The sequence below is a fragment of the Ranitomeya imitator genome, chromosome 2 (assembly GCF_032444005.1).
Source record: "Ranitomeya imitator isolate aRanImi1 chromosome 2, aRanImi1.pri, whole genome shotgun sequence".
Classification (NCBI taxonomy): domain Eukaryota; kingdom Metazoa; phylum Chordata; class Amphibia; order Anura; family Dendrobatidae; genus Ranitomeya; species Ranitomeya imitator.
In genome coordinates this window covers 831,524,512-831,551,988 of record NC_091283.1, presented here as the reverse complement: position 1 = coordinate 831,551,988, position 27,477 = coordinate 831,524,512, and the positions used below count along the sequence as shown (strand labels likewise).

Below are 27,477 nucleotides of genomic sequence, written 5' to 3'. Positions count from 1 at the left end.
ATTACAGGTATACTATATGCTCTTTCTGCCTTTATTATCCTGACTATAATGCAGGAGATATATTTGACTAGTAATTTATGGGGACAATGGTCAGAATCCCTTCTGATTAGTAATATATTTCCCACATAGATTCACACATTGGATGTGTGGAAATCAATTTTAATAATAATAATTTTTAGATATTGGAATAAAAGTTAAATTTTAGTTACACATGTTTTTTTTCTCTTTTTCTCTATTGTATTCATAGAATAAAAAAAATAGAAAAGCCATATTTGGTATACATGTAATCAGAAGAAAATCATAAATAAATCTAAAGGCATACAGCCTTTATTTATTTAAAAACTGGTACATTTGAAATGGAAAAAAAAATGCATTTTTCAGTCTGTTTGCAAAACTAATAGAAAAAAACATGAACAAATACCTAGAGCATTTATTACCAAAAGATGAAACAACTTCAAATTCATATTAATACATGATATTTTTTTAAAGTCATAGCCTGGTAAATAAAGGCATAGCAATTAGTGATGAGCTAGTATACTTGTTGCTCGGGCTTTCCTGAGCACGCTCGGGTGATCTCCGAGTATTTGTGACTGCTCGGAGATTTCGTTTTCCTTGCCTCAGCTGAATGATTTACGGCTGCTAGCCAGCCTGAGTACATGTGGGGGTTGCCTGGTTGCTAGGGAATCCCCACATGTAATCAAGCTGTCTAGCAGCTGCACATTATGCAGCTGAGGCAAGGAAAACTAAATCTCCGAGCAGTCACAAATACTTGGAGATCACCCGAGCGTGCTCGGAAAACACGAGCAGCGAGTACACTCGCTCAACACTAATAGCAATATTGCTAAATTTGCTTTGGGCATCAAATGGGATGTCCCACAAGCAAAGTACATTTTAATCAATAGATCTTGGAATAACAATATGTTCCAAAATTTCATGCGTTAAAAAGAAAATGTTCCTGTGCTGAGATAATCTTAGAAATGTGCCCCTGCTATGGCTGTGTAATGGTTGTGTCCGACCATGTTGAGGTGTTGCAGCTCATGGTAGAGCATACACAGTTCCTACCCAGAGGGGGAACAAAAGTAAATTATGGTATGTGAGTATACAGATGAAGCATCAGGGTCTCACAGGGTCTCGAAGCTGCTGCTATCTGAGCTAACCCATTTCTCTGCCTGTTTTATCACAGTAGTGAGTTTTTCCGCTACATCTCCAGCCCTCTGAACTTATCATAACTCAAGTCAGTGAAGTAGGAGCTCCAGCAGCCGCTAAGTTTATATGTCACTTACCAGATTTATGATGAGCTCATAGGACTGGTTTTTATAGCAGAAACACTTGCTCCTGTGATAAACAGGTAGGGAAATGTGTTACCTCAGAAAGCAGCAGCTGCTGTGTTGTCTGTATACTCAGTTATCACAAGTCACTGATGCAATCTCACCTAGCTAAGAGCTGTGGTATTTGCCATCATGAGCTGGAGCAGACCTGCATAGTTGGACACAGCAAACAAGAAGGGACATAGGAGGAACACATTTATCTGATTATCTCAGCACAGGAACATTTTTTATCACATCCAATTATGGAGCTTATTATTCCAATATAAGAGTACGTCAGGGACAAGCATGCTCTTCGTCCCTTCCTAATAAAACGGGTACACTTTTTTTTTTTAGTAAAGTGAATAAAGCTGTAGAATTCTTATATATTTTGGTAATGGTTTTATTGTGGATGACTCATGTTTATTGTTATAAGATAGGGAAAGTATTAGGGTTAGACATTAGGACATAGATATAAGAATAAGATGGAGTGATACGCGTCGTTAGGATTGGGAAATGCAGCGGAGGGCACAGTAGAATCAGGAAATAGGTACAGCAAGGTAATAGCCCCAGTTAGGAGGGATCATGGGTAATATAAAGGGAAGTGTTTCCTGGTTTTAGATAGAGTGAGAGATAGTGTTGATGTTATCACTTGAGAGTTATAGAAGCAGTGGTCAGAGGGCTAAACCCAGGTACGGACTGGGGATGAAATTCAACCCTGGTATTTGAAATCACACAGGCCCATGTTGTACCCATCCCCATGAACCAGATGGGATATATTACTCATATTACCCTGGATGGAGGAAAGCAAAATTTACTACATGACTAATATTTCTAATGATACCCATAGCCTGTTGGAGTAAATGATGGAGTCAGCGACTTTGTGCTCTGTCACAACTCTTAACAGTATGGGTATCTTGAGAACACCGATTCTATTAACGTAGCAGACAAGGTGGCCCATCACCAGACAGGCCCTTCTGGCATTTGCCAGAATTGCCAAATGGCCAGTCCGGCCCTGGCTAAACCTCATGGGGATAACAGCTGCGACAAATTTCCATGAATGATCCCGTAACGTCAACCGCCTGACAAAGGTATTGCAGGATTCAGCCTCGCTTTCATCTCCGAACGGGAAAACAGACAGGAATTGGGTCGGAAATCTGGGAAGCTGCCGTGCCGGATGGAACATCCCAGGGGCGAGCACTGCCAGCAAAGGAAGGAATAGAGCAGGCTGAAGAAACTGTTACTAATCTAACATACTGTGCTGTATCCGAGACTAAGACTGAACTGCTGAGTACATTTGAGCTGTTGAAACTGGATAAAGAGTCTGTCATAGACTGTGTGGTTGCATCCGGATTCGGGATCGCGGAACAAACGGAGTCTTCAGGAGTGATCCACTTTACACAAACCACATTATTTGCTTGTAGGATGCCCGGGTGTGGCAGAACAAGAGTCCCTCGCCCATGACTACCGCCCTTCGCACCAAGATGAAAAAATGTGCTTTGTTCATGGGACAACCCCTTCAAGTCAAGTCCCAGAAAGCTTTCATTGGGAAGGGGTTATTAGGAGATATTATCGTTTTCCCAGCTTGAACTTACATTCATACATTCGTGTAACACGGGCCACATATGACCATGCTGCACAGACTGGCCATGAGTCAGAAATACAGGAATATATAAGGATATCAAGTTCAGGTCAGGAGACCCATGGCCAGTCTTCTGAAGGAAGATATAATCTGGGATCTATTGATTTTACCTTACTGACATTTATTACATGAAGCAATTCTCTCATATATTGTAAAAGTAACGACGATCAGATCCGCACAGCTTTCTTTAGACACGTCCATCTAGTTTTTGAACTGCAACTGATCTGATAATAACCCGATTTAGTCATTGATACACAGCCTCCTGATTCTTGTGTCTTTATCTGGAACCTAAGTGACAAGAGAATAAAACAAGAGTAAATCAGTAATTATAAAGGAGGTCCAGACCCCGGTGATCGCATGTATCACAGTCACAGTAATGACCGGTGTGTGACGGTGTCAGGAGTCACTTACAAGGTGCCGGAATAATGTTCTCCATCCACCCATCTCCAGACGTCTCCATCACGGTACAGTCCTATCCAATATACATCTGTTAGCTTTTGTTTGAGAGTTCTCTCTACAAACTCCTAGAATGAAAATATTTTTTAATTTTCTTTTTTCTGCAATTATTTTTAAAAACATCACATACTGATGACAGAACATTACAACAATCGGGCTGAGCAGCAGCACATTGATGCTACTTATCATTCCTTTCCAAAGCTGTTTCTTTTGCAGCTTTGTCTTTGTTTTTCTAATATGAAGTGTCTATTATATATTATTGTGTTCCAGATGCTACAGAACAGCAATATAAAGGGACAGACAACTGCACATACAGATATAACCTTTCTTAAACTAACACACAAGAATAGTATCATGATGTATAGTAGAAAGTAAAGAGGGAATATGCATTAGCTGAATTAAAATGTAACTTTTATTAGGATTATGATAAAAAGGACGAGCACCTAAAGCTGCTTTCACATTGCTTTTAGGGACATGCTTGGTGGCCCTGTTGGGCATACATCCAAATCCCCCACAAAATGGGATTTGGACGTATGCAGGGTAATAGATTGTAATGGTGCCGGAAGAGCAGACACGCCATCTGATGTGCATCATTTTTGGGAGATATGCTTACTGGAGGCGGACACTCAGATGTAGTAGACTGCTTCGTAGTGTCCGCCCCCAGTAGGCGTACACTTCCGAAAATGATGCATGTAAGAGCGCATGTTTGCTCTTCCAGCACCATTACAGTGCATGACCTTGTCAGCGAATATGTCCGAATCCCGTTCTTCAGGGGTTTCGGACGTATGGGCCACCAAGCATGTCCCTAAAAGCAATGTGAAAGCACCAGTCAAGACACTTCATGCATATTCTACCACTGGAGAAGTCTCATGTGTTAACCAAATGATATGCAAGGTACAACAATAGGCGTCAACAAAAATAACAGTCTATCAGTTCCCAAATGTACCAGTGCCGATGGAAAAAATGGTTGGATGTCACCCAATTCGAGGAAGGATGTTTCACCGTCTAGGTAAATCAATGGAGACCAACAGTACTTGCTAGTTAGGACTGTCATCCCCCTTGTGATAGCTTCCACACTAAGGCTGCTTTCACACTTGCGTTGTGTGACGTACGTCGCAATGCGTCGTTTTGGGGAAAAAACGCATCCTGCAAAGTTGCCCACAGGATGCGTTTTTTCTCTTGCATTAGCGACGCATTGCGACGTATGGCCACACGTCGCATCCACCATGCGACGGATGCGTCATGTTTTGGCGGCCGCGACGCACAAAAAAAGTTCAATGTAACCTTTTTTGTGCGTCGAGTTCGCCACTTTCGACTGCGCATGCGCGGCCGAAACTCCGCCCCCTCCTCCCCGGAACTCACAATGGGCAGCGGATGTGTTGTAAAACTGCATCCGCTGCCCACTTTGTGCTACATTTAACACACTGTCCGTCGGTACGTCGGGCCGACGGTTTGCGATGGCCCCGTACTGACGAAAGTGTGAAAGTAGCCTAACAAGGGCAGTATCCAAGTGTTGGTCTGCCACTTACGGGAATGGGACCCCTCAATCCCTCCAAAAGTATTTCATCCTTGGTCCCGAGGAATCATCACGGGAGTATACTTGTAAGGGATTTACAAATGGGACCTATAGTGACAGGAACGTGTAGTTAGGCATTCAGAGTACGTCATACCTTCATCAGATTTAGGCTGCACACTCTGCACATCTACCTAAGGGTTCTTGTCACTATTGGTCTCCTTTGTGAACCCCCTGCACGTATAGCTCCCTGATGATTCCCAGTCAAATTAAGGATTAATAGAAAGAATAGAATTGAAATACCATCCACTGCATTCACCAGGGACCATAATATGCCTGCACACACCTGCTGTTCCTGGTTCTTTATGACCAGTAGATCGGCTCCTTTCATCTTGCAGTCATCCCGGCTTTGGTGCCATGTTCTGTTTGGTACATCTGAGTAGTAATAACAGTGATCTCCATGTAGCTGCCATTCAAAAGGACACAAAAGACAACCTGGAATGCAACAATCAAAGTGTACAAAAAATATCTAAACTTGTATTTTTTTAAAATGCAGGCAGAAAATCAATTAGACAACAGTTACTGTCAGTGATAGGCGGGAGGTACAGTATAATATGTAAAAGAAGCCTGACAGCACTCACTAAATTGGGGCGCCCGTTCCGAATCCAAGGAACCCTCCTGGATAGTCCAAGCAATCAAACAAGTAGAGGGACAGCGCTCCATCCAGGTGTAGTAGAAAAGAGAACTTTATTCTGCCATAATGTGAAGCGACGTTTCGACAATCACTAGGTCTTTGTCAAGTATGAGGTACAGTATGTCTGAAAGGGGTTTTTGGATGCTGATGTGCCTATTCATATATAGAATATGAGATCCTAAGGTTTCCCAAGTCATGTATGTGTAAGAGTATGTCCGGGATAAACGTGCTCTTCTTCTCTTACTAAACTAGAGCATTTTGTGTGTTTTAAGCACATTAAGCTGTTTGTATAAAATAATTGTGAATGTATTATGACTAGTGATGGCGAACCCATGGATGATCAGGTCTGGCTGAACATCTAAAAAACGTTTAGTTCAGGTACCCAAACCTGGACCCCATTCAGATGAATGGGGCGCCTGAATATCTGTTGTTTGCCACGTTGACATCCGCGTGACAGCGCGCCAAACACGGGTTCTGATTGGCGGTGAAATCATTATCTCCAGTCAGAGAGCTGCGGTTCACATGCTGTCAGATAACAGCATGAGCCAGCAGCTGTGATCGGCTTTGGGTGATGAGAGAGTACTACTCTCATCAGTGTATACCTGCTGATAACAGCGAGAGCAGGCACTGCTGATGGGAGAATTCATCAGCCGGCACCTGTGCTATAATTAAATGAATAAAATGACATGGGGTCTCTTTTATTTTTGATAACCAGCGCAGGCAAAACCGAAAGCTGCGGGAAGCAAAAAATAGCTGTCAACTTTTTCATGCCTGGTAAGCAAGATTAGAGTGGTCCCACGCCATTTTTTTAAAATTATTTTAATAAATAATTTTAAATATCGCGTCACCTCCCCCATTTTTGACCACCAGCCAAGGTAAGGCAGATAGCTGGAGGCTGGTATTCTCAGACATATATGGAGCCATGGATATTGCCCCCCCCCAGCCTAAAAATAGCAGTCTGGGGCGGCTGTGTGCTGATATTTTTAGGTTGGGTAGCCGATATCCATGGTCCCTTTCCAGTCTGAGAATATCAGACCCCAGCTGTCTACTTTAGCTTGGTTGGTTGTCAAAAATGGGGGAGATATAATGGGAAGGGGAAGTTGGAGATAGATGTAGAGTTAAGATAGTGAGAATTTAGATGACAGGCAGATTAGGCCAGTGGGCTGATTAGCATGAAAGAGTACAAAAATGTTGGGAGAAGCTTGCCGACGGCTGCCACTAATTTCAGTGGTCCTTCCCAGGATATCCGGGGCCTGTGGCCAAATTTAAGTATGGAAGCAAGTGCTTTATTCACCTTCCAAAAGGGCAAGTCAGATGGGAAACATGTCAGAGAAGTGGGCCAGGTAGTATGTGAGTTGTGGAGCTAGATAGTGTCTAAAGGGCCAGTGGTGCCATTAAACGAACAGACAGAGTGGAAACGTACTGTGCTGTAAGGCTAGGTTCACACTAGCGTTGCGCCGCCCTGCGTCGGCGACGCAACGCGCGACGCACGTAAAAACGCGCGCAAACGCGCGCAAAAACGCGCGCGTTTTGCGACGCGTGCGTCGTTTTTGACGAAAATCGGACGCACAGAAAATGCTACAATGTAGCGTTTTCTTGCGTCCGACGCTAGCGTCGGAAACGACGCACGTGGCAAAAACGCCACCAAAACAACGCACGCGTCCCCTATGTTAAACATAGGGGCGCGTCGCCGCTGCGTCGCCGCTGCGTCGCCGGCGCAACAGCGACGCACATTGGCGGAACGCCAATGTGAACGTAGCCTAACTGTGATTGAATACCAGATGTTAAGCAAAGTTGAACTGCTAAAAAAAGATAAAGAGTCCGTTGCTGACTATGTGGTTGTTTTTATCAGCTCTAAAAATTGTTCATGTTGAGAAATTCAAATGGTTTTTGCCTTTTTTTCACAATACATGTAGCTTAATTTCTATATTCCTTTTTTTGCTCATCTTGGGGTAAAATGTAAAGAAAAAATAGGAAATATGTGTCTATTTTTCACACAGAACAATAGCAATAGAATGACAGCTTGCCACGCCAAAAACAAGCCTTTGCCCATGTCTATTGATGGGAATTAAATAAAGTTTGGTATATTTGACAATGGCAATACAAACCTTTTTTTTAATCTTTTTTTAAATTTCCTAATTTGTGTCCACCTAAAAAAAATATATTAAAGTTTCCTATCACCATAATCATACCGACCTGCAAAATTAAGTCACCAGGTCATTTTTACTGCACAATGAAGATCATAAGTATGAAAGAAAAAAAAAACGATGGAGGAATTTCGCTTTTTTTGTCAACATGTTACGATTTCGCCACGTTTGGAATTCTTGACCATTTCACAGTACACCATATGGTAAAGGGTATGGTGTCATTCTAAATTACATCTTGTCTCACAAAAAAAAGTGAAATAGGTGGTCTTGTACTTAAAATGTCTTTTCTAAATACCTATCCATATACCCTGATCACTCTTGTAAAAAGTTTTATTATAGAAATCTCTCCACTTCTCCTTATCTATTTAATGCCTAAATGTATTTTTTTTCAGTGCACTTTATGTGATATTTCACTTGAGAGGAGTCTCAAACATGATGTCACAGGAGGCTGGGGCTGCACTCACTTCCCTGCACCTTTTATCACCCCTACAGGAGGCTGGGGCTGTACTGCAGTTACTTACATCAGTTTCTTGCATCGCCGCCCTGTGACGGTGTCCTAGATCGATGGTAATGATGATAGACGCTGCTTGTGTCACCCACTGCTTTTATCTTCGCACCCTGATGACATCTTGTCTCACAGTTAGGCCGGCGTCACACTAGGCGTACGAAAATACGGCCGTGTGATGAGGGAACAGCCGCCATCTTGGAACAGGCATGCTATCAGATTGGCGTGACTCCATTTTGTCTCCTGGACACAGGAGTGCTCCTGGCCCCCACCTTTGCTAATGAATAGAGTTCCTATTAGTATGCTAACGGGCTGAGCTCAGTGTAAACTGTAGACGGTAGTTCAAAGCCCCATGAGGAAACCACGCCACCAGGGGGCTTGGAAATGCTTGGGGGCTTAATTAAAACACGCATGCCAAGTGGCCACTGGATACACATCTATTATGGCAGCCCAGCCAAACCGTCTCCAACATGGAATTGTGAATTATGGACGCATCGTCCGAGGTACAGGCTCATAAAAAATATTCTCCTTACCCTAAAGAAATTGTGCATCCAACAGTGTGACTCCCGTGACGGTGGAAGGTCTGAAACCCGAGATATAGGGATCAGCCTCCCACAGGGACCGAATGGGTCCAGGTTTGATCCCAGTACGACCGGCAGAACAAACCACAGGCGCTGGTACTGCCCGTGTGCTGATCCGATCATCCTGAGAGAAGTTATCCCATTTATTAGATATTGGAATAAATCTTGCAGGGAGACAGAGGGGGTGGAGATTGCTAAGCCCACCCAGCTGCAGGCAGGGGGGCTCAGCCAGGTATAAGAAGACGCTGAGGTCACTGGGAGGGACTCACTCCACAGAAGAAGATGATGATGATGACATCTTAAGGAACAGGGTATGCCAGCCAGAGGGGAGCAAGCACATGCTTTCTGGGGGCTGCCCGGCAACTAAGTTTTTGGACCTGCGGAATGCTATGCCCCCCGGCTTCCACAAGCGACCTTCGACCTGGTAAATTGACCTCCAGCTTTATACCTTTAAGCCTTGTATTATTGTTGTTATATTGTACTCTGACTGTAACTCTTGATATATTGTGATTGTATATTTCTTGTAATTATCTAGTGCGCCCTTAAGGCAATTAAATCATAAATTAATTTTGGGCTGATCCTTTTACTCTGATTGCGAATCTTAGAATACCCAGGGTGGGTAACAGGGCAGTCTCCCCGGCGGCCATTTGCTCTAGGTGCAGTCCCTTTACTGACCTGAGAGACAAAGGGGGCATCAGAGAGCTGGACCTGTGTAGTGACGTCACGGATTGGTGACGTGGGAGGAAGGGGTAATCCTTCACAGTGGTGGCAGCGTACGTGGGATCAGAGTAATAGTGTGCGTGGGACCCCTACTCCCAGACACTAAAGACTACCAGTGGTAACTTTCACTGCTGGGGTCTTAAGGTCAGCCCAGCACTAGACGGTCAGAGTGTAGATATAATAAGTTGTGTGCAAGGTCAGGGGTACAGCTGTGTCAGTAACCAGAGGTTCCAAAGATGGCGGAGGGCACCAGGAGTGCAGTGAGGGCGCAGGCCAGTGCTATGGCTTATGAGGAGGTGGTGGTGGACGGTACTGTTCCAGGCGAGGGGGAGCTCAGCCCAGACTCCCCAAGGAGCCAGCCACCCGTGCTTAGTCCGGCAAGGGACTACCCACCACCTACCCGCCCCAGCCTGTCCACATCAGCGGCCCTTGTTGCAGCGGCAGTGGCACGTCTCGAGGCGGGTAATGAAGACGCCTATGTGAGACTCATGGCAGCTGCAGAGAAAGCAGCGGAGGCCGAGCGTGCAGAACGCCGTGAAGCAGAGGAGCGGGAGAGGGCAGAACGCCGTGAGGCGGCAGAGCGAGCAGAGAGAGCGGCAGAGCGAGAGCGTGCAGAACGCCGAGAGGCGGCAGAGCGGGCAGCGGAGCAAGCAGCGGCAGAGAGAGCAGCGGAGCGCCAGCACCGTCTGGAGATGGCTCAACACGGGCTCCCGCTGGACGCCCCAGCACCACCAGAGTCCAGGGCTTCCAAAGTCCGGGCCGAGGACTTCCCTCTGCTTGAGAAGGATGGAGACCTGGATTCCTTCTTGCTGGCCTTTGAAAGGACCTGCCTTCAACACCATCTGGCCCCGGATCAGTGGGCAAGATACCTGACCCCCCGTTTGAGGGGTAAGTCCCTGGAAGTTTTGGGGGACTTACCTGCCGGGGCGGAGCAGGACTACAGCAGCATCAAGCGGGCCCTGATCCAGCACTACAACCTCACCCCAGAGTCTTACCGCAAGAAGTTCCGGAGCCTGCAGCGGGGCCCAAAGGACACCTGGACCGACCACATGCGGGCGTTGCTGAGAGCTGCAGAGCACTGGACCTCGGGTCTAGCGCTCACCACCCGCCAGGAGGTCCAGGAACTGTTCGTCATGGAGCAGTTCTTGTGGAACTGCCCAGAGGACCTCCAGCAGTTCCTCCGTGACCGGAAACCGAAGGGGGCTTCTGCTACAGCCGCCCTGGCAGATGAGTATGCCAATAACAGGGCGCCTGAGCCGAAGAAGCCTGCCAGCAGCACCTGGAGAGGGGGTAAGCCCAATCCTGCCCCTGTTTCCCCAACCCCCAGAGTGCAAGGGGTGTACCCCCCTGCTGCCCTCTCCAGGCCAGGCGCAGAACCCAGACGTTGTCATCACTGCAACCAGCTGGGGCACTTCAAGACAGCATGTCCCCAGCGTCTTAAGGCCCCATCCATGTCCCCGAAACCGTCCACTGTTTTATGTGTGGGAGGGGGTGGTGGGAGGTCCCTGGACAATTACCAACCCGTCACTATCGGCCGCTCAGCGGTCATGGGACTGCGGGACACAGGCGCTGAACGAACCCTAGTACGTCCTGAGGTGGTGTCCCCTCAAGACTTGGTGCCAGGGAGAACCCTGTCCGTCTCCGGAATTGGAGGCGTGGAACCGGCGCTGCCTGTCGCAAAGGTGTTTTTGGACTGGGGCGCCGGGAGGGGAATGCGGGAGGTGGGAGTAACGTCAAATATTCCTGCTAATGTATTACTTGGGACCGATTTGGGGCGGCTAGTGTCTCAGTATGTGGCCACTGAATCCCCAAGTTCGGCTCCCCAAGAATGTCATGACTCTACGGTGAATGTTGATGTGTTGAATGTGCCTCCAACAGTGGGGGAGGGAGTGAAACCTGAGGGTACTCCATACACTGACACCACACACACGGGGCTCACGGGGAGGACAGGTGAGGAGACTGTAGGGGAGAGCTCAGAGGTGGAGGGAGGGGCTGCTATGGGCAGTGTAGGGCCCCTAGGTGAATCCAGCCTGCTGAGTCTAGGGCCCCTGCAGGAAGAGGAACAGGCCATGGGGGGAGGAGGCGTCCCGGGAGAGGAGCCACCAGGTAAGACCCCAGGGCGGGAGTTCCCCACACCCGGGATGTCAGGAGGGCCGGGAAGTCTGCCTGACCCGGCGACTTGGTCAGGAGCCGGGGGGAAGCAGGCGCTACCCATGGACACAGTGGTCGTGGCCGCTGTCACCAGGAATGGGAGCGCCGGAGCCCAAGGAGCCTTGCAGAGGTCCGACGGCTTCCCCCTCTCTGACCAAGTGGCTGCCGAGTCAGACAGCGGCCAGGAGACAGATCCCGGGGAGCTGACGGTGGATGTGGCGGTGTTGTCCATTCTCGCCACATCGAGTCAGGGATGTCCGGAAGCGCTGGAAGCTGACGCTAGCCTGAAAGCTCTTAAGGAGCAGGCGGCACAGCCTCCCGGGGAGTCAGACCGCGAGCAGGTGGTCGGGGACCAGGGACGGCTGTACCGGGTATCGGTCCAGCAGGGTTCACCGGAGGCGTGGCCCAGGGACCGACAGTTAGAGGCAGCCTCTGAGAGAGAGAGAGAAGGAGGAGGGGGCAGAGGCAGCCTCAGAGAGAGAGGGGAAGTGGCAGAGACCATGGTAATGCTGATGGGTTGTCCCGGCAAGGAGAAGGTGTGGAAGGGCGCATGGGGGAACACAGGAATGTGATGCCCCCTAGCGCCCTCTAAAGCAGGGAGGTGTGATGAGGGAACAGCCGCCATCTTGGAACAGGCATGCTATCAGATTGGCGTGACTCCATTTTGTCTCCTGGACACAGGAGTGCTCCTGGCCCCCACCTTTGCTAATGAATAGAGTTCCTATTAGTATGCTAACGGGCTGAGCTCAGTGTAAACTGTAGACGGTAGTTCAAAGCCCCATGAGGAAACCACGCCACCAGGGGGCTTGGAAATGCTTGGGGGCTTAATTAAAACACGCATGCCAAGTGGCCACTGGATACACATCTATTATGGCAGCCCAGCCAAACCGTCTCCAACATGGAATTGTGAATTATGGACGCATCGTCCGAGGTACAGGCTCATAAAAAATATTCTCCTTACCCTAAAGAAATTGTGCATCCAACAGTGTGACTCCCGTGACGGTGGAAGGTCTGAAACCCGAGATATAGGGATCAGCCTCCCACAGGGACCGAATGGGTCCAGGTTTGATCCCAGTACGACCGGCAGAACAAACCACAGGCGCTGGTACTGCCCGTGTGCCCCATAGATGCTCCTTATAATGCTGTGCCCCATATATGCTCTGCACCTTTATGGCCCCATAGGTGCTCCTTATAATGCTGTGCCCCATTTATGCTCTGCACCTTTATGGCCCCATAGATGCTCCTTATAATGCTGTGCCCCATTTATGCTCTGCACCTTTATGGCCCCATAGATGCTCCTTATAATGCTGTGCCCCATATATGCTCTGCACCTTTATGGCCCCATAGGTGCTCCTTATAATGCTGTGCCCCATTTATGCTCTGCACCTTTATGGCCCCATAGGTGCTCCTTATAATGCTGTGCCCCATATATGCTCTGCACCTTTATGGCCCCATAGATGCTCCTTATAATGCTGTGCCCCATTTATGCTCTGCACCTTTATGGCCCCATAGATGCTCCTTATAATGCTGTGCCCCATTTATGCTCTGCACCTTTATGGCCCCATAGATGCTCCTTATAATGCTGTGCCCCATATATGCTCTGCACCTTTATGGCCCCATAGATGCTCCTTATAATGCTGTGCCCCATATATGCTCTGCACCTTTATGGCCCCATAGATGCTCCTTATAATGCTGTGCCCCATATATGCTCTGCACCTTTGATTATGGCCCCATAGATGCTCCTTATAATGCTGTGCCCCATATATGCTCTGCACCTTTATGGCCCCATAGGTGCTCCTTATAATGCTGTGCCCCATATATGCTCTGCACCTTTATGGCCCCATAGATGCTCCTTATAATGCTGTGCCCCATATATGCTCTGCACCTTTATGGCCCCATAGGTGCTCCTTATAATGCTGTGCCCCATATATGCTCTGCACCTTTATGGCCCCATAGGTGCTCCTTATAATGCTGTGCCCCATATATGCTCTGCACCTTTATAGCCCCATAGATGCTCCTTATAATGCTGTGCCCCTTATATGCTCTGCACCTTTATGGCCCCATAGATGCTCCTTATAATGCTGTGCCCCATATATGCTCTGCACCTTTATGGCCCCATAGGTGCTCCTTATAATGCTGTGCCCCATATATGCTCTGCACCTTTATGGCCCCATAGGTGCTCCTTATAATGCTGTGCCCCATATAAGCTCTGCACCTTTATGGCCCCATAGGTGCTCCTTATAATGCTGTGCCCCATATAAGCTCTGCACCTTTATGGCCCCATAGGTGCTCCTTAGAATGCTGCTGGTGCTGCCATAAAAAAAAAAAAATCCCATACTCACCTCTCTTCTCAGGACGCCGGCGCTTTCAATAATTACCTGCTCCTCGTGCGGCTCCGTCTCCAGCACTGACGCTCAGCAGAGGGCGCGCACTGACTACGTCACAGCGCCCTCTAACCTGAGCGTCACTGCTAGAGGACGCTGCAGACGGAGCCGGAGCGAGGAGCAGGTAATTAGAGCGCTGCTCTCCCCTTACCTGCTCCCAGCGCGGTCCCTGCAGTCCCTGGCTTCTCCGCCGCTGCAGCTTCTTCCTGTAATTGAGCAGTCACATGGCACCGATCATTACAGAAATGAATATGCGGCTCCTCCCCTATGGGGGTGGAGCTGCCTATTCATGACTGTAATGAGCGGTGCCATGTGACCGCTCAGTACAGGAAGAAGCCAGGGACTGCAGGGACCGCGCTGGGAGCAGGTAAGTATGACTACACAGCCCCCGCTCTCCCTCCCCTGCTGACACCCTGGTATATGACTCGTGTATAAGCCGAGAGGGGGACTTTCAGCCCCATAAAATGGGTTGAAAATCTCGGCTTATACTCGAGTATATACGGTATATGTGTATATATATATCAGTGAGACACACACATATATATATATATATATATATATATATTTATTTATTTATATTTCATACAGCGCTAGATCACAGAAAGGCCGGTAATTCAATTGCCGGCTTTTCCTATCTCCTCCACAAACCCGACAGGATATGAGACATGATTACATACAGTAAACCATCTCATATCCCTTCTTTTATTACATATTTCTCTTTAGTAATGTAAGAAGTGTCTCTGTGTAAAATTTGGGGGCTCTAGCTATTAAATTAAAGGGTTAAATTGCAGAAAAAATTGGTGTGGGCTCCCGCACAATTTTCTCCGCCAGAGTGGGAAAGCCAGTGACTGAGGGCAGATATTAATAGCCTGGAGAGGGTCCATGGTTATTGGCCCCCCCCCCGGCTAAAAACATCTGCCCCCAGCCACCCCAGAAAAGGCACATCTGGAAGATGCGCCTATTCTGGCACTTAGCCACTCTCTTCCTACTTCCGTGTAGCGGTGGGATATGGGGTAATGAAGGGTTAATGTCACCTTGCTATTGTAAGGTGACATTAAGCCAGGTTAATAATGGAGAGGCGTCAATTATGACACCTATCCATTATTAATCCAATAGTGCTCCTGTCTGTAAAACTTGGTGAATGAATTAACTCATATGAACTCGAGCGTGGGAAAATATTCTGAAAAGTTCCCAGGCTCGAGTTCATATGAGTTCATCCAGCAGAGGGCGCATCACCGTGACTCGAGGTAACTGCAGTACATTCCCCTGCATTCCATTCATTCCCTTGGTTTTTACAGTCAGGAGCACAGCTGCATTAGCAGAGCTCCTGGGTGTAAGGCCGTAAGGCCAGTGTTTTATATTGCGTGGCCTGTTATATACTACGTCGCCTGTGTTCTATACTGCATGGCTGTTATATACTGCGTGGCCACTGTTATATATTGCGTGGCCTGTATTAACGCATCGGGTATTCTACAATATGTATGTATATAGCAGACACATAGTATATAGCACATGCCACGTAGTATTTGTCTGCTACAGTGCCTACAAGTAGTATTCAACCACCTGCAGATTTAGCAGGTTTACACATTTGGAATTAACTTGGCATTGTGACATTTGGACTGTAGATCAGCCTGGAAGTGTGAAATGCACTGCAGCAAAAAAGAATGTTAATTCTTTGTTTATTTTTTTTTTTAAATTGTGAAAAGTCTTTTCAGAGGGTCATTTATTATTCAACCCCTCAACCCACCAGAATTCTGTTTGGTTCCCCTAAAGTATTAAGAAGTAGTTCAGGCACAAAGAACAATGAGCTTCACATGTTTGGATTAATTATCTCTTTTTCCAGCCTTTTCTGACTATTTAAGACCCTCCCCAAACTTGTGAACAGCACTCATACATGGTCAACATGAGAAAGACAAAGGAGCATTCCAAGGCCATCAGAGACAAGATCGTGGAGGGTCACAAGGCTGGCAAGGGGTACAAAACCCTTTCCAAGGAGTTGGGCCTACCTGTCTCCACTGTTGGGAGCATCATCCAGAAGTGGAAGGCTTATGGAACTACTGTTAGCCTTCCACAGCCTGGACAGCCTTTGAAAGTTTCCTCCCGTGCCGAGGCCAGGCTTGTCCGAAGAGTCAAGGCTAACCCAAGGACAACAAGGAAGGAGCTCCGGGAAGATCTCATGGCAGTGGGGACATTGGTTTCAGTCAATACCATAAATAACGTACTCCACCGCAATGGTCTCCGTTCCAGACGAGCCTGTAAGGTACCTTTACTTTCAAAGCGTCATGTCAAGGCTCGTCTACAGTTTGCTCATGATCACTTGGAGGACTCTGAGACTGACTGGTTCAAGGTTCTCTGGTCTGATGAGACCAAGATCGAGATCTTTGGTGCCAACCACACACGTGACGTTTGGAGACTGGATGGCACTGCATACGACCCCAAGAATACCATCCCTACAGTCAAGCATGGTGGTGGCAGCATCATGCTGTGGGGCTGTTTCTCAGCCAAGGGGCCTGGCCATCTGGTCCGCATCCATGGGAAGATGGATAGCACGGCCTACCTGGAGATTTTGGCCAAGAACCTCCCCTCCTCCATCAAGGATCTTAAGATAGGTTGTCATTTCATCTTCCAACAAGACATCGACCCAAAGCACACAGCCAAGAAAACCAAGGCCTGGTTCAAGAGGCAAAAAATCAAGGTGTTGCAGTGGCCTAGTCAGTCTCCTGACCTTAACCCAATTGAAAACTTGTGGAAGGAGCTCAAGATTAAAGTCCACATGAGACACCCAAAGAACCTAGATAACTTGGAGAAGATCTGCATGGAGGAGGAGTGGGCCAAGATAACTCCAGAGACCTGTGCCGACCCGATCAGGTCTTATAAAAGACGATTATTAGCTGTAATTGCAAACAAAGGTTATTCCACAAAATATTAAACCTAGGGGTTGAATAATAATTGACCCACACTTTTATGTTTAAAATTTATAAAAATTTAACTGAGCAACAAAACTTTTTGGTTTGTAAGATTTATGCATCTGTTAATAAATCCTGCTCTTGTTTGAAGTTTGAAGGCTCTAACTTATTTGCATCTTATTAAACCTGCTAAATCTGCAGGGGGTTGAATACTACTTGTAGGCATTGTATATACTACATGGCTCCTATATACCACGTGGCCTGTACTATATACTATGTGGCTGCTATATACATACATACATATTCTAGAATACCTGATGCGTTAGAATCGGGCCACCATCTAGTACTGTATAACAGCACTATAGAAATATTCTGTTATCTATCACTAAACTAAAATACAAGCTCATTTGTTAAGAATATGAACACATTTGAGCTCCCACAGAGATAATTATTTTCTTACCTGGAGAATTGTCGCTCTTGTTCGGACACAGCTCCTTCGATAATTCATTTCTATATTTCTCTATGTCTGTGTGTTGACAAACTGAAAGAAACAAAGTGAGGGTGCTATCACTGCATTCAGGCTCCTGTTCAGTGGCTCCATAAGGGCTGACGTCCAAACTCCCAGCAAAACGGGATTTGGACATATGTGCTGATTGGGCCATAGCCTATGATGGTGCCAACAGAGCGAATGTGCATTCTGAGTGCATAATTTTCAGGCATATACGGCCTACTGAAGGCGGACACTCATACATAGTAGACTGCGTCTGTATGTCCATCTCCAGGAGGTGTCCATCCCCAAAAGTGATGCATGGTAGAGCGCATGTTCTCTCTGTCGGCACCATCATAGTGTGTGACCCCGTCAGCATACACGCCCAAATCCTTTTTGCAGGGTATAAGCTCTGACAGAGTCACTGAACGGGTGCCAGAACGCAATGTGAAAATACCCTTAGCCATGAACATTATAGAATTAAAAAAATGTCTCTCCAGCACATTTAAGGGTTCACCAAACACTTTTAGACTTGCTAAGTAGCACAATGAGCTGTTAATAACCATTCCTACATACAGTAGATCCAGCACTTTTGTGAATACACTGCTCTGATTTCTGTGTTTTGGCTGAAGTGGGAACATCAATCACACGTTGAGCTGAGCTCGTAGACCACACGAGCCATGGAGCTCAGTGATGTGATGTCAACGTGACGCCACCTCTGTAACCAAAATCCCCTTAAACCAGAGCAGCATCGAGAGCCGGTGCTGAACATTGATGGTGAGTAAGTACCTGCTCTTTTGTTATTTTCCAAGTATAACAGTGTCTGGCGGCTACTTTTCTTAAAGGGCAACATAAAGTTGCATTAAATCTTGACCTGGACCTAAATTATATACATTTATATATACTGTACAAACAGTACAATAGCAAAAGCTTTAGGCACGTGTAGGAAAAAATGCTGAAAATTAAGATTGCTTTCAAAATAGAAAAGTTAGTGGTTTAGTTTTATCAATAAACAAAATACAAATTAAATGAAAAATAGAAAAATCAATATTTGGTGACCGTCCTTTACCATGAAAACAGCATCAGTTCTTCTAGGTACATTCATCATTGATGTTGTTTCAATCATCTTGAGGAACCCACCGCATAGAGATAATTATTCACTTACCAGAAGAACTGTCCGTCTTGTTCACATGGATCTCCTGGTATAATTCATTTCTATGTTTCTCTATGTGATGATAAACTTAAAATAAATACATAAAGTTAATCTAAACATAAAAGACTGAAAAAAAGACCTGAAGCTTTTTTAACAACTTTAAGGGTTTGTTCTATGAAAAAAAGTTATCACTTTTTATATAGGACAAGTGATACCTTGTTGACCAGTGTGGGTCTGCCCACTGGGACCTGCATCAATCGGCCCGCTAGAACGGAGTGGCAATGTGCACGCTTTACCGCCGCTCCATTCATTGTATATTGGGTTTCTGTCTGCCACAGCCCCATAGAGAAATAATTTAGTGGCGGTCAGACATCCATCTTGCCTTTTGGGGATAAAAAAGGCCTTCAAGAATAAAAATTCCCAATTCTGCCAACCGGTGCCAGACCCAGCGTTTGGACCCCCAGTGATTTATAAGCTATCTGTGGACAGGTGATAACTTGTTTTTACGGGACAATGACAATCCCTTTAAGCTGTTACTATGAATCTTGAAGTATAGCTATCATTACGTATTAATATATCTCATCAGTACATAATATTAAAAGAAATGTTGTAATATAGCTTATTAGGGGAGAGCAGCATCTTCCAGCAGCTCGTAGTTCCTCTTTCCCTGTGTAGAGACTCACTTTAACCCCTTTCCAAAATCCGCCATATATTTAAGGTGCAGGACAGGTGTGGGAGCAGGGAACAATATGTGTGCTTCATGTAAGAAAAGGGGAAACATAAAAACATATAAATTCACCCTTTTCCTTTTCTTCCCCAATTAAAGTGAACCTGACAGTTGATACATCCCGCCCGATCCACAGGCAGCATGTACCAGGCTGTAGGATCTTAGCCAGGCATATCTGACTATGAAAGGCAGCGGCGTTTCAGAGAAAAACATACTTCAAAAGCCGCATTGGAGCGAACAGTGCTGGAGACTAGTCAGACAGGCGGGTCCCTGGAGGATTCTCCCCGCCCACTGCCCTGGATTGACAGGTCTCTCCTCGCATGCACAAGAGTTCACAGACCTGTCCATCCAGAGCGGTTCGGTCCCTGGCGGCTTGTAAAGAGTGTTTTTCTCTAAAACCTCTCAGCATTTGAGTAAAACATTCCTGGCTGAAAACATACAACCAGTGCCTGATGTGTGCTGACCATGAATCGTCAGCACGTATACGCTGTCAGGACTTTAACAAATAAATACTTTAAAACAATAAAAATAAATAGATTTGGTCTTGCTGTGACTGTAAAACTCTGATCTTTAAAACTATCATATTATTTAATTCTAAATTTTTCCAGAAAAAAAAATCTAAAAAAAATCTAAATTCCAGAATAGTTTTTTTTTTTTCATGATTGCACCTTCAACAAAAAGCAATAAAAAGTGATGAAAACATAATGTCTACCCGGAAATAGTGTGAATAAAAGCGTAATCATCATGCCATCCCAAAAAATATCCTGGTTCGAGTTCTTTCTTTGCAGAAACATTCCAATTTTGAAAGTAAAGATTCAGAAACATGAAAATAATGTCCTTTACTATAAACAGGAAACAACATACAGTAGAAGCCTGGGGCCAACTCATAATGAAGTTGTTATGTCAAAACAGTCTGTGTGTATTCCCAGGTGTACAGGACGTAGCGATGATGTCTGGGATAGTGATGACCAGGTCCTGGCCGCCTACAGGAGTTGTCAGACTTACCAAGTGCTGCAATAACGCGGATGAGAGTAATATTGACTCCTAAGAGCACAGTAATAATCACACCCTTCCAGGAAGGCGTCCAGCTCCTCCGCTTATCTGGGGAATTATGAATAAGTCACAATCATTATGAAATATTTGGCACATATTCAATGTTTTACATTTCAATGGACCTGAGATTCGAGGGATGGGACTGCTGACCAACAAGGTAGTAAGAGTCATGGTTCTCTTTAACTAAGAACTAACCTTTTTAGGGCTTTCAGAATCACATGATTTATATGATTGTTTTATTAGCGCATTCCAAGAAATATAATTTTTATTACTTTTCTGTTGACAATGTTGTAGGAGTACATTTTTGGAATGACAAATTGTACTTTTTTTGCCACAAAATATAAAGTGTAGATCAGCTTTTATTAATGTTATATGAGAGTTGTCAGGATGTGAGACATGAGAACAGTATTACATTATGGTGGGGGGGGGGGGGGGAGCTAATACATCTGACCAACATATAAGTGTGGGCCCAGATCCAAATTTTAACCTGGCCCATTGGAATCTAGTTACGCCACTGGGAGCCAGTATGGTGGTAGAGTGGTTATAGTGAATCTGTCCATATCATCAACCCTCCTAAGCCATCTATATGGGCATGTAGATCATAGAATTTGAATAAAATGATACTTTGATATCTGTGATACAATGTCTTATTCCAGAGAAATCCACGTTTTTCTTAAAGGGAATCTGTCACCCCAGTTTTCGCCTATAAGCTAAGGCCACCAGCATCAGGGGCTTATCTACAGCATTCTGTAATGCATTCTGTAATGTTGTAGATAAGCCCCCAATGTCACCTGAAAGATAAGAAAAATGAGTTAGATTATACTCACCCAGGGGCGGTCCCGGTTCGGTTCGGGTCCGATGGGCGTCACGGTCTGGGTCCAGTGCCTCCCATCTTCATGTGATGACGTCCTCTTCCTTGCTTCCTGTCGCGGGTCCTGCGCAGGCGTACTGATTTGCCCTGTTGAGGGCAGCGTAAAGTACTGCAGTGCGCAGGTGCCGGGCCTCTCTCACCTTTACCGGCGCCTATGCATTGCAGTACTTTGCTCTGTCCACAACAGGACAAAGTACGCCTGCGCAGGAGCCGCGACAGGAAGCAAAGAAGAGGATGACATCGTATGAAGATGGGGGGCGCAGGACCCGGACCGCGACGCCCATCGGACCGGACCGCTCCAGGACCACCCCTGGGTAAGTATAATCAAATTCGTTTTTCTTATCTTTCAGGGTACAACGGGGGGCTTATCTACAACATTACAGAATGCTGTAGGTAAGCCCCTGATGGCCTTGGCCTTAGCTTATAGGCAAAAAATGGGGTGACAGATTTCCTTTAATATGTAAATGAGCTGTTCAAATCTATTGGCCGGATTTGCATGTTAATCTGCCTCAAAAGATAATTTTAAATGAGAGGGGGCGTTACCAGTTACATCTCCTGGGTAGGGGAGAAAGCAAAAGAGTATACAGACAGGACAGCAGAGGGTCACAACTAAGTTTTTCTATGAGATAAAACATTTCCCTGTCTGTTTTTAACAATGTTTTAACTAAAAGAAAGAATCAGCTGTTGTCCCCTCCCGTGCTATATGCATACTCTTTTGTTTGCTTGTGGGAAAACCCTTTTAAATAATTACCTTTTTGAATTGCACATTTCGAGACCCATAGCTTTTACAATTTTCCATTAAGTTTACAGAGATAGTGATTTTGTTGCAGGATGAGTTATATACTTTTTGAACCTATGTTAGGGAAATTAAAATGTATTTATTGATTTTTTTTTACATTTCTTTATGATAGAAATTGTTGTTTTTCAGAAATGCAGCGGTGGCCTTAGATGTGTGTTTTGGATCATTGCCATGTTGGAAAAGTGCACGTCTACCAAGGGCACAGAGTGATGGCAGCATCTTCTCTCTCAATATAGAACAGCACATTCATGACACCATCAATGAAATGTAGCCCCCCGACAACAGCCACCACATAAGGACACTGTCACCACCATGTCTCACTGTAGGCACTGTACATTTTTCTAAATTCATGGTTTCATTGGTAGACGTGCAGTTTTCCAGCATGGCAATGATACAAAACACACATTGCATTTCTGAAGAAGAATAAAATGAAAGTGATTCAGTGGTCAAGTGTGATCTGACCCAACCATCTGGTAATGCTACTCACTTGTCTGTTATTGAGGGAGACACAGGAACACTTGGGGTTAAAGCCAGAGGGTGGCTGGTTTATTACTTTATAGATGTGCCAAAACCAAATTGTAACACAAAATGGCCCTTTATGGCATTAGTGATAATAAACAGCATGAAGAAAGTCCATTCCAGTGCGGCTCCAGCCTTGTGGGAAACAACAAATTTCAGCTCATACTTGAGCTCCAGACAGGAGACTTCCTTGCCTCTAAACACAAAGAAAAGTCCGGCCAACACCCGTGGGGAGGAGATATGGTGAGTGGCCGTCCTGCCCATCTCTTCCAAATACTCAAAAATAAACCCAACCCTTTATGGCCGATTAAACCCTCAACACGTAACAAGCTGGAGAGAAAGTTTCTGGGTTTCACAGCACAGAACATGGCAACATTTGTACTTCAACTATGTTTATTGGATTTTAATTTTTACAAAAGGTTAGGAAAGGAGGAAAGGGAAGGAAGGATGAACATGGGAAAAGCAAGCAAGGAGAGAATGGGGAGTCACAAAAATTAGAGACCTCAAACAATCTTATACAATATCTAGTTTTGAATAACAAAGAGCAAAAGGAAATGAAATAAGATAAAAATATATAAAAGAATATTACAACCAGACCACCTCTTCAAGTAAAAAGTAAAGGAAGAGTACTGAAAAGGGTTACAGTACTTGAAATATTGAGTTCCAAAGGTCCCATTTTTGGGGGAATATTTTATGAGACAGTCATTACGTATTGCGAAGCGTTGTTCCAGAGAACTGTGCAGGTGCATCTTATCCATTATCTCCAAAAATGTAGGTATTTCTGGTCTCTTCCAAAAGAAGGCCAGAGAATTTTTGATTACCAGGAAGAGATGGATAAGTACATGTCTAATCGAGAAGTTAAGTTCTTCTAGACCGATTGAGAGTAAAGCCATCTGAGGGGGGATCAGTAAATTATTTTTAAGAAGTAAATTTATGTTACGGGAGGCTTGTGTTCATAGTTGCTTGATTTTTGGGCAACTCCGGAAAATATGGAAAAGATTTCCTGAATTGCCACAATCTCTCCAGCATTGTGGAGAGTAGTTCAAAGGTATATGAGACAGTCTAACCGGCCGGATTTCCCACTGTTCGATACTGAAAGAAGTGTTTAGGTCAGACTCTCATTGTGACATATAACCGTTTTTGGAGAATATTGTATCCTTATTAAAGTGTTTGTATAAATTTTTTGTCCTCCATAAGAATTTATGGTTAGGGTTATTCAAGAGTGTATAAAACTATTTCTGCCTTAGAGATTTTTATTGTTAATGAGGTTATGTATATGATCTTTTAGTATAAGAAAAGGCATAAAGTTTGAGAAGGAGAGATTCTATTTATTTCTAATTTCTTTAAAAGATAACATTCTAGTTCCATCATATCTATTCTTTATTTGTTTAATACCAGATTGGATCCAATTATTTGGAATGTCAATTTTATAAATATCCGATAAGCGTTTGAGCGGGAAGTTTTTAATGAAGTTTGCTCTATTATATCCTCTACGTGGTTTAGAAGATAGCAACATTTGTGACACACATCTCCCTTCAAATACATTACTGGTGATCCTGTCACAATATATATATACACAAACAATCCATAAAAAAGGAGAAAGACACATTTTCTAAATTTAAATAAGATAAGTATTTAATATGTAACAAACATAAAAGCTGGACATGACAAGTAAAATCATTTAAAAATACGCTCATTGCGCCAGAACCTGTTTCCTAGGCCAAAAACTGGCACTGGGATGCCACCCATATTACTGTATGATAACCAATGGAGCCATGTAATTATCATCAATATCTAATTTAGGTATAAATAGATACTTCCTCTAAAGTGATGTGAAATAGTATTCAATGAATAAAAAGCTGCAATGCACAAATACAGATGATGCATAAATTATGCCACCTCCTAAGGAGGTACATGGAGTCCTCGTCGCCATACTTATACATAAATATATATATATATATATATATATATATATACATATATTTGTTTTTCCAGTAATAAAAGACAAAAAGTGAGCAGAATTCCAAAAGAAATCAAAACGGAAAAAAAAAATAACTTTTTTGTCTTATAAAATGTTTTATGCTGTTAAAAACTAAAACCTAAAAATGTACACATTGCAGAGTTGTCATGATGCTATGTGTAATGATGACCTGTAATATAATAGTTAATAATAACCCTTCACAGGAAGCTGATGGTATATTTAGGTATTTCCATAATAGTTAGTTTGTCATTTACATCCAAAATTAAAGCTACAAATCACAGTAGTTCAATAAAAAAATGTAAAATGTGCAATACATTATATTACATTATATTATTGTTAAATAGTTTGTCTGATTAATACATCCCATACTTTGTATTGGTCAAATTAAGAAATCAAAATTATCTTCCTATGCTCTAATAAAATATTACATTTCAAGGCTTTGTTTCAGACCTTGTTAACTATTTATCTCATTATTAATACCCATAATTTAAAAAAAAGTCTTACTTGGTGTCTCCATGTGTTTTGCTGTAAGCAATCTTCGTATGCTGTAAATGGTCTGGTCCTTTTCGGAGCCTGGTGACTGAGGTCTATTGGTCAGTGCACAGAGCGTCTTCTCTTCCTGTCTCTGAAAAACATGTTGCTTCGAAATCAGGAAATTAGTGGTCAGGAAACCATTGTAAGGCCTTCTAAAGCAGTGTGGCTCGCAAACTGTATTGGGGCAGGTTTGCTAATCTTGCCTGCTTTTAGACAGTATTAATTTATATGAGAGTTTAAGATTGTGCCAAAGTTAGGCAAAAGGATGCAGTATGGCCACTAGATGGCACTCCTTAGCAAGCCCCCCCAGGAAGCCCATGTGAAACGCGCGTTGGGGCCTTTGACACACACAGGCACAGAGCACTTTATGGGTAAGCACGTATCACTTTACATCTTATGCTGTCATTCTCCTTATATCAGTCTATTTACGAGTACCTTTACGAGTATTAGAACCTTACTTCATTCCACTGGTGCCTGTATTATTTAACTTCCTTGAACAATGGAGACCCGAACTTTGGATGTGGAAAATCGCTCTCTCACAGCCTTCCCCCTCAACTACGAACTTTGGTTGTGGAAAATTTCTGTCATGGACTTCCCCTAGAACTCCGAACATTACGGGAGAAGTCCATGTTTGGTGTTTAGCACCGGACACTAACTGTCAGGTTAGACCTCTTTCACACTTCCGTCTTTTAGCTCCCGTCGAAATCCGTCGATTTTTGAAAAAACAGGATCCAGCAAATTTTCTGCTGGATCCTGTTTTTTTCCCATAGACTTGTATTAGTGATGGATTGTGACGGATGGCCACACGTTTCATCCGTCGTGCACTGGATCCGTCAGAGAATCGCTCTCCGTTGGGTGGAGAAAACGTTCAGAGGAACGTTTTTTCTGCACATCGGAAAATCGCTCAGTGACGAGTCCTGCGCTGCCCGTCGTTCGCTATAATGGAAGCCTATGGACGCTGACTGTCAAAAGCAGGAATCCAGCGACGGATGCCGTCTTTTTAAACTATGCATGTGCGGAAGAATTTCCAGTCAGGGAAATTCTCTCTCTTTTTACAATTGATGCTCCCTATGCAGCATCAATAGTAACAAGATATCATGTTAAAAAAAAAAAATCGCAATATCCTCACCTTCCGGCGTCCCGTGCAGCGTTACCGATGCTCGCGATGCTCCCGGCAGCTCCAGTTCCCAGTAATGTATTGTGAAATGACCCGATGACGTCGCGGTCTCGCGAGACCAACGTTATCAGAGGTCACTGCACGCAAGGCATTACTGGGAACGCCATCTGCCAGGAGCATCGCGAACATCGGTAACGCTGCGCAGGACGCCGGAAGGTGAGGATATTGCGATTTTTTTTTTTTATTATTATTATTTTTAACCTGGGTTTTGCTGTGTATGCATTTTTGCAGCGGAAAACCGCTGCGAAGACACATACACAACAGGTGCACATAGCCTCGACGGGTCCGTCAGAAAAACGGGCCCAGTGCACCCCTTTTTTACAATCTGCACAGGATCCGTCATTTCAACATTTTGACGGATCCTGTGCAGATTGAAGAAACGGAAGTGTGAAAGAGCCTAAGAATCACAAACATTTCAGTTCAGGTTCCCCATCTCTGCTAGCATGTTCTGTATGCACAATTACACAGAAGTGCCATCTACTGGCCACACCGCATCATTACCCTGAGGTTTATTATTTATATTTATTTCTGTTTTTTTGCATTTTGGATTATGACTATCATTTGTGTGTACATTTTATTTATGTGCAATAATTTTGCTACTCGTTTATGACTTTACGGTGCCTGTGGTGCTGTTGCGTTGTTTGTGTCTTTACCATTTGACTTACTACTATTGTCCATATACTTTATTGTATTGTCATCTATTCATTTTTTTTTACTGTTTTTTCAATAAAAAAATATACTTTTTAATCAAATAGTTTTTTTTTTACTATTTCCTACTCATGTTGAGGTCCATTTACTCCATTTTCTTCTTGGTTTGTTGGACTTAGTGTGACAGTAGAAGAGATGATTTAAAGTCTTTCAATTTAAAAAAAATTGGACAAGTTGTTTTCAGGTTGAAAGCAGAGAAGCGACTTTGCTGCTAACACAAAATAAGACTGCATGTTATTGAACAACACTTTCTACTGTGTGAAAGGGAATCTGTCAGTAGGTTTTTGCTATGTAATCTGAAGACAGCAGGAGATAGAGGCTAAACCACAGATTTCAGGGATGTGTCACTTGTCAATGTGCCTGCTGTTCTTTACACATCTGATTCACGCCTGGTTCATTTTAAGGAATGTTAGCTTGCCTATGTTGGCTGCGGATATGCCGATGCTTCTGTCTGAGACCACACCC

The 27,477-nt window shown here is 44.5% G+C and overlaps 1 protein-coding gene across 1 annotated transcript; it reads right to left on the bottom strand.

Moving 5' to 3' along the window:
- Positions 1 to 776: 776 nt before the first annotated feature.
- On the bottom strand, positions 777 to 26,424 carry LOC138666856 (CD209 antigen-like protein E). The gene is made up of 8 exons (XM_069755035.1): positions 26,368 to 26,424; positions 25,098 to 25,233; positions 20,376 to 20,471; positions 18,656 to 18,730; positions 17,464 to 17,544; positions 5,262 to 5,410; positions 3,358 to 3,470; positions 777 to 3,234 (listed from the first exon to the last, which is right to left on the bottom strand). Exons 1-8 carry the CDS (start codon positions 26,422 to 26,424, stop codon positions 3,114 to 3,116), a joined length of 828 nt encoding a protein of 275 aa, XP_069611136.1. The 3' UTR covers positions 777 to 3,113.
- Positions 26,425 to 27,477: the final 1,053 nt, after the last annotated feature.